The sequence below is a fragment of the Morone saxatilis genome, unplaced genomic scaffold, assembly GCF_004916995.1.
Source record: "Morone saxatilis isolate NCDOM2014 unplaced genomic scaffold, NCSU_SB_2.0 Contig22, whole genome shotgun sequence".
Classification (NCBI taxonomy): Eukaryota; Metazoa; Chordata; class Actinopteri; family Moronidae; genus Morone; species Morone saxatilis.
The window spans coordinates 12,085,275-12,093,156 of NW_023339785.1; the positions used below are offsets into that span (position 1 = coordinate 12,085,275).

The following is a 7,882-nucleotide window of genomic DNA, read 5'->3' on the forward strand; positions in this document are numbered from 1 at the left end:
AGTCCTTTAATATTGAGTATCTTTCCATACTGACGCCTATTCAGTATTTCTTTGTCCAATTTACATACTTTTTTCCCAGTGTAATACAGATTCACAGTGCATGTTTAGGCTAGATTTTGGTTTTATTTCAAACATGTAAAAAGAAAATAAAAAATATAATTGAGAAAAATTTGTAACCGGTTCTTGGTTCCCATTTATAGTCTGGTGGTCCAACAAGCTTTGAAAACTTGGGAGGGTGTACCTTACAATCGTAATACTTAACATTATCATATAGTATCTACTGTACCTCTACTGTACCACCAGTATACTTTATATGCTCGGGCATTATTCAGTATATATATAAATTTTGTGTATGGTCCCAGTTTAGGTTTAACGATGCAATTTGCCACTCGCCTTAATAAGATACTTTAAATATTTGTTTGTCTCTCTGTGTGTCTGTATTTAGTTTATGGTGCAGTTGTAATAAATTCATATTGTGTTGCAGAGGTCATTTTTTTGTTTTGCAGCCTGACTCTTTATACAAAATAACATGAATAATAACATGAGCACCCGACAATAACAAGCAGTGCTACACCACCAGGAATTACAGTCTCAAAAATTCAATCAGCAGCTCTGTCTTGGCATCCTGCTGGTTCTTGTGGTTTAAGATGCGTACTACATAATAACAATGTCCCTGGTTTGATTCCAGCCAGGGACCTTTTGTTGCATGCCATCCCACCTCTATCCCGTGTATCCTGTCTGTACCTGTACTGTGAGACATCAAATTAACAACAAAAAACCTTTCAAAATAAAATAATGAAAGGAGCTCTGACAGTAGTAGACAGTAGTGGTGTAAAGCAGGATGTAGTGTTCACACTGGTAAAGTGGGACAATAGTAACAATATGTAACACATGTCCTGCTAGTATAAAACAGTATATAGTATATATTGTGTTCAGTCAGTATGTAGTATGGATTTGGGACACAGAGATTCAACAGAAATTGAATGCTATAAGCTGAACAAAGATTGTACATCGTGCTTTTGTATCAGCTGCTTTAGATTTCACAGATGTGACATCCCCCCTGCTTGCTTACCCGTGAGGGGCTTTGCATCTTAACATCCACCTGTGTTTACTCTCATACTTTAAGATATTTATCATTTATTACGTGCACAGCATTCCTTTTATTTTGCCATGAACTGTTTCAGCTCAGTTCTCTTCCACAATCACACTCCCTCAACCTGCCGCATTTATTTCTACTTCAGTTAATGATATTGTACTTTTCCCAGAATCCCTTTCTCCCCCTTACTTAAAACCTAACATGTCTTGCGGCTGCAGAGCATTATGATTTATTGAGAGTATTGTCAGTGGAGGAATTGGTATCTCGGCCTCTTTTACAATGGATTTCTCCCTGGATGGTTGTTGAACACTGTTGCACTGTGGTGAGTCCAGAAAGAAGACATTGCTCTTTGGTTCTGGGAGACTGATGTTTAAAGCTAATGTTGCAGATAGCTGAAGGATTTTCTGCTATTAAACATCACCATCTCCACTGGAAATATCGTGATCTGCTGTTTTCAATCCACATTTGTCCAATTTGATTACATTTTAAATCACCGAACTACTAAAGTGATGCAAGAAACGCCGTCCTTAACATTTTGTCGTTTTAACAGTGTTAATGATTTATTAACCCTGTATATATAAACTGAGTGAATATACATTTTTCTCCTCTTCCCCCCTCCTCCTCCTCTTCAGTCTCTCAGCTGATGAGTACAAAATCTTCTTGGAGCAGAGAGAGTTGAAGTTGAAAGCTGACGCAGAAGCCGCTGCAGCTGCTGCAGTTGAAGCGGGCAAAAAGAAATGAAGACCTACAACATCTAATATTAACGCCCCCATTCCTGTTTCTATTGACTCTATAAATGATCCACATTCTTAAAAAAAAACACTGTTAATGTTGTGCGTGTCTGATCTTAATAAACAGTTGTTATGTAAATTTTTTTTCCCTCTCTTGTGTCCTTATTCACATCTGATAATAAGATTTCTTTACAACAAATTGTATTGTTTTTTGTATTTTAGAATTATTTAAGAGGTGTTACTTCATCTACACTTTGGCAACAAAAGCATCCACTAAAATTTTGAAAATATTTATGACCCTGAGCGTTTCATTTCCTCTGAGCCGAGCTAATGAAAATGTAATTGCTCTGTCTTGGAAGGTTTTGTACATGCAGTCTCTTTGATGTTATTATCTATTATTAACACTTCTGGAAGCGATTTGGCTTTCTGTCAGGTTGTGCAGATGGTTTCTTGCACACTTGACACACTTCTTATCAATCTGTGATCTAAAGGGTTCATCACATGAATTATTGCAAAAGTCACGTAGACTTATGGTCAGTCGATAACTCAAATATTGTTTATTGACTGGAATTATAATGTCAAGTTTTGTTTTACACATATAGAAGGTTTGGTGTCATATAATGCACAGAGATTGAACTAGTGTTCAAACAATCGATCACTAAGTCAATAGACAGGAAACTAACTGTCAACCATTTTAGAACAATTAAGGCATTTATCAAGCGGAAATACCAACGATTACCTAGTTACCACTTCTCTGATGTGAAGATGAGCTGTTTAACATTTTCCAAAATATTTTTAAAAAAAACCTCTGCACACCTGAGTGTCAGACAGGTGCGTTAGAGGAATATGCAACTTGAAAATAAGGAGACAAATCCCTGCACTGTCTCGCTTACTGCTGAATTATTTATTGAATTACAATGTTTCTGTTTGTCCGACTTTCATCAGATATATGGGTAGCATCACAACACACACACACACAGGAGCTGAATCATTCAATCAAAGGACTACAGAGATTAGTTTGACTGATGAGCACCTTGAACTACTCAAAACATGCGTCACCAGTCAGACAATAACATAAAAAATTAAGACATAAGGAAGAGACAAAATGACTCTGTTACGGCCGCAAAAAAAACATGTTGACTCAACTGGTTGTGACCAGTAACACACAACTAGTTTTGAAAGCAAAGGGACTTTTTTTTTACAGTTTTACAAATGTCATTAATTAACAATAATATTAGTATATAAGTCTGAAGGTTTGGCTGAAAAGTACAAAGGGATGGAAGAAGTCTGGGAAGTTGTATACTGGACTAGGAGAGACTTCCAAACTATTTCTGAGATCACAAATCCTGCTTGTAGTTCTATTAAAAATCAGATTTTCAATGAGCACAGAGAAACACTCCACCTTCAGCAGATGTATGTGAAAACATCCTTCTAGTGTCAAACTCTGCTCATACATCATTCTGCTCAGTGAAGCTCAAACATCCAACTGTGGGAACAAGAAGAAAAACATATTTGGTGGAGGGGGGCCTAAAGCAACATCCATGTAATCTAAGAGCAAACATGCTGATATATTATGAATCCTACAGTGTTAGCAAACATATTCTATAAACATTTGAAAAGGGAACATAATTTAACATAATTGTAAGTTTGGGGTTTTCAGACTAAACTAGCATTTTGTGTTGCCTCAGGGATCTTTTTGATGGGCATTTCTAACTATTTTGTCAAATTTTAAAAAGGATTGCACACTACATTTCCTGGATCATCAGTGTGACTGTTTTTATATGGGAGTTTTCCTGCATTTGCTGTATCATGATATAAATCCAAAATATTCTTATTGAAGGTTAACGTCACACATTAACTGTACATACAAAGTTTTATCGGTTGCTGTAATTGTTCATTCTCTCCACACTGGCTGTGAATCCTTTCCTGAAGCGTGATAAGGGACAAAATCCACAGTTCTCTTTCTCTACAGACATCTGAAGTTTAGCTGAAACTGGGTGTCTTCCAGCGCACCAGTCTGGGACGGTGGCTCAGGAGGTAGAGGAGGTTGTCCATTAACCACAAGGTTGGCGGGTTGATCCCCATCTCCTCCCGTCCTATCGAAGTGTCCTTATGAACCCCGATTTGCTTCAGATGGTCATGGTAGCTCGCTGCCATTGGTGTCTGAGTTTATTATTATTATTTATTTTATTACTATTACTATTATTGATCCTCCACTACAGCTCAGAAAGGAAACACTGTCTGGGGAAAATACAAAGAGGGAATGATGTCTTCAAAGCCACCATGGAGAGTAGGAACATTTGAGCCAACTAATAACTCTTAGCAGTGTACATATAAGCATGTTGGACTTAATGTGAACCTATCCTTCAATATTCTAGTAATGATCTCAAACAGATCACCCGGCACTACCCTATGTCCTTACATCTGCCCTCGTCATAACCTTTTGCTAACATCTTCTCACTCTGCATACAGTATCCTCCTCTCTGGTGCAGTACTTGTGTTTGCCAGAAGATAGCAGCAGTCGGCTGTGCAGCTCTTTGTCCACTGCTCATCTTCACTCCACCACAGACACTGCAGCAGCCAGTGATGGAACAAAATGTTCGCCTGCAGAAAACCATTATAATGTTTCTGGCTTTGCCTCATTGCATATAATAGATTCTGTATTATCTGGCATGTGGCACAGGTGATGAGATCTGGCAGAAAAGATGTTATATATGTCCTCAGTCCATAAATCTTCTGTCTTTTATCGATAATGATTTAGTGAAAATGGGCTATCTATGTGTGTTTTTTGTGTGATTTTGATTATGTTCACCTTTCCATCCTGTGGCGAAAGAGCATCGCTTTGCCCCACATCCGTCTTTACTGTACCTCTAAATTTAGCCTCCTCTCACTCTTTCTTTGTCTCCCCCCTCTCTCCAGCCCTCCCCTCTCTGATCCTTCTGAATGGAGGCTGAGAATAGATGGGAGGCTGCTTCAGTCAGAGCTCTTGAGCAGGAATGCCTATATATGGAGTCTTACGCCACGTCGAGCGCTGATGGAGTCGCAGGTACACCGAGTGAATGTGGGCTACTGTGATTTGTAAAGAGGGGTGGTGGTGGGGGGGTCATATGCCTACTATTATGTGTGTGCGTGCATCATCATAAGTGGGAGGCCAACTGTGTGTGCACATGCGCAAACACAAAAACCTTGATGCCAAGAGTGTGCGTCAGTCTGAGTCAGATAGTGTCTCATTCTGTCTCGTCATGTGTGTGCGTCAGTGCTGTTGCTGAGCGAAACTCGCTCCAGGGGAAGAAATGGAGGAGAGTGTATGGGAGGGAGAGGAAAAGAGGCAGGGATGGTGGGATGATGATGATGATGATGAGGCTGAGGGAGGAACAAGGGGCTTGACTATGACGACACAAAAGCATCAGCTGCATTAAGTGCACTTTAATATAAATGCATTTGTATGACAATCAAATACACTTATAAGCAACACAATAGAACACTGGTCCACAATGTCCATTCTGCAGTAAGTAAGATGTTCAGAATATATTCCATCTTATACAATAAAAATCTCTTTCTTATATATATACAGACCAAGAACAGTTTCATACAAATGTACAAATGTGTACAACCTTTCTGAAAAGAACATATGCCTATATCCACAGACATAATGCATATGCAATAACATCTTTTTCAAATATCACACAAACAATATAGTAATTTTACACATGTATATTAACTTAGCCTTTAATAGCTAGAACGTAGGAATCAATCCTTTACTTGACCGTAGACAACTCTACGTGAGCATGTCGACACCATGGGAATAGTACCATTCTCAACCCGTGTCGCTTGGTAACTGAATAGAAATAGCACCCCATCCCTATTTTCATTTTTTAAAACAAAACTTTTGTATTCTAACCCCTCTCAAAAAAGAAGAATCGCTCATTCACATAGTCAATTGTGCCTCACTACACCGCACTCCAGTGGAGCAACGATGTAAATGTCCATGTTGAATGGACATGATAAAGAGTTCAGAGTTCAGCAGGTCATGGCCGTTTCAGGCACGCAGGAGCTGCTATAAGCTGCCAGCATTGCAAATATTGATGCTGCAACAATATCCAGCCGACTGCCCTCAGGCCGGGAGGGACCTGTAGAGCCCACATTCAGAGTCTAATGTACAGTACAACGTAGCAGTGGATTTGTGGCATGATCAGAGCTCCGGCAAACTTCCAGACAAATATCTTGTTTGGTGTTACATCTTGTAAAGCAATGGACACCTTTCTTGAGATCTTCACATGCCAGGATCTCTTCACGTGTTTTCTTTTTTGTTTGCACATCACATTGATACACAAGATTTTTAGATGGAGAGATAAATAAGAAATGTTAAAGGTTTGAAGCCGCAAACTCAAAGCTCAAAGTATCTCAGGTTTAAAGTTGATTACTATTTATGTTTTGATGTAGCCCCTTAAGGCTGTGAGGAAGAGTGCTATCAAATCAGAGCTGTACTGCCTCTGAAGACTGGATAGAAGAGTTCTTATCAAAGAGAAATCTTTTGTAATTTGATGTACAGATAGTGGTCATTTAAGGATGTAAAAAATTGTAAACATTTGACTTCCAATACATTTGAGATTTGGGTTTGCGTTGCTGCATGTCAGGCAAAAGTGCTATAATTCATCTCCTTATTGAAGTAGCAAGAAATATTTTGTTTGTTTTTTGTTCACAACAGATTTTTCACTACGAGTGAATACAAATGCGCGTCTGGAAGTTAAACAGCGCTTACAAGTTCAGAGAGGTTTCTCTGTCTGATCATATCTGAAGCTCATGTTACAGAGAAGCTGAAAGACACCACATGGACTCAAAACCCAGTCAGTTATGAGTCCATGTGGTTGCACCATCATGTAAATGTTGCACCAGTTTTGTAGTAGTATACAGATTAATGACTGAACAAAAATATAAAGCCAATCTTTGTTCTTAGGAGACATGTAGGAGTTAAAGTCCTTAAGTTGTATATACATTATGTATATTTATACACTTAATTATTTTTTACTTTTCAGTAAAAGGGGCTCCACAAAATATGACAATATGCCATACTTAATGAAGTAAGTCACAGACTTATTTTAGAACGGAGGAACACTTCCACTCCCATCTGAAAGACAAAAAATAGAAAAGAGAGAAAAAAGGACGTTAGTGGTGAATTTTCAGAAATGGGTTTTTCATCTCAGTTAAGAAGAGAAAATAGAGACAGATTCTCACCTTTGTGGAAGCACTGTGGCGATGGATGACATTGGAGTTGATACAACTCAGGTTGTTGCCCTAAGCCAGGGGCGATCGAGGCACCTGCCCCAAACATGGGTTCCAGGACGGCCAGTTCCTCCAGGAGGGACTGAGTGCAAGACACAGCGGGCGTGGGTGAGGCGATGGGCGTGGAGGTGGCGGGGCTGGGGGAGGCAGTGAGGATGAGAGGAGGGGAAGCTGGGATGGAGGAGCAAGAGGACACAGGAGATGACACCACCTCAATCTCCATTGCTTCCTCCGCTAGCCCCTCCCCTTCCATATTTGCCCCGGCCTCAGCAGCCACAGTCGCGCCGCACCCAGCCATGGAGTTACATTGCGCCGATTGGACGCTACAGAAGTGGCCCACTCCCTCAAACTGGGAGGGTTGGCGCCAGCATACTGGGGTTTGAGAAGAGGTTGGGCTAGAGGGATTGGGCATAGGGGAGGTTGAAGGGGAGGGAGAGGAGAGGCCCGTGGGCTGAGGAGGAGTGAAGTCGTCTTGGAGGAGGGTTTCTAGGATGCTCTCTTCAAACAGAGAATCATCATCGTCGAGGAACATGGGAATGTCCAGACCTCTCCATGTTTTGATGGGATAAAACTCCCTAAGCATGTGGACTGAATCAACATCAGCAGTTTCTATAGTGGGAGACAGGAAGGGGGAGGGAGGGGAGGATGAGGGTGACATGGAGGGGGGAGAGAGTTTGGACAAGAGTGGATCCAGGTAGAATCCCTCTGCCAGTGAGCTGATATGCTGAGCTAAGAGGGAGATTTCTGCCCTCTCCTTCTCCCTCTCTCTCTC

General features: G+C 40.4%; 2 protein-coding genes across 4 annotated transcripts in view; one reads left to right on the forward strand and one right to left on the reverse strand.

Moving 5' to 3' along the window:
* mrpl11 (mitochondrial ribosomal protein L11) overlaps positions 1 to 1,970 on the forward strand; it is a 59,882-nt gene extending 57,912 nt beyond the window's left edge. For all 3 annotated transcript variants that reach the window (XM_035669464.1, XM_035669466.1, XM_035669465.1), the window contains exon 6: positions 1,729 to 1,970. In XM_035669464.1, coding sequence (XP_035525357.1) covers positions 1,729 to 1,837 — 109 coding nt within the window. In that variant the 3' untranslated portion in view covers positions 1,838 to 1,970. The remainder of the gene's footprint in view (positions 1 to 1,728) is intronic.
* Positions 1,971 to 6,926: 4,956 nt separating this feature from the next.
* npas4a (neuronal PAS domain protein 4a) overlaps positions 6,927 to 7,882 on the reverse strand; it is a 4,081-nt gene continuing 3,125 nt past the window's right edge. Inside the window, exons 8-9 of the mRNA XM_035669789.1 lie at positions 7,063 to 7,879; positions 6,927 to 6,955 (exon numbers count right to left, since the gene is read on the reverse strand). Of these exons, the coding sequence (XP_035525682.1) occupies positions 6,927 to 6,955; positions 7,063 to 7,879 (846 nt within the window). The remainder of the gene's footprint in view (positions 6,956 to 7,062; positions 7,880 to 7,882) is intronic.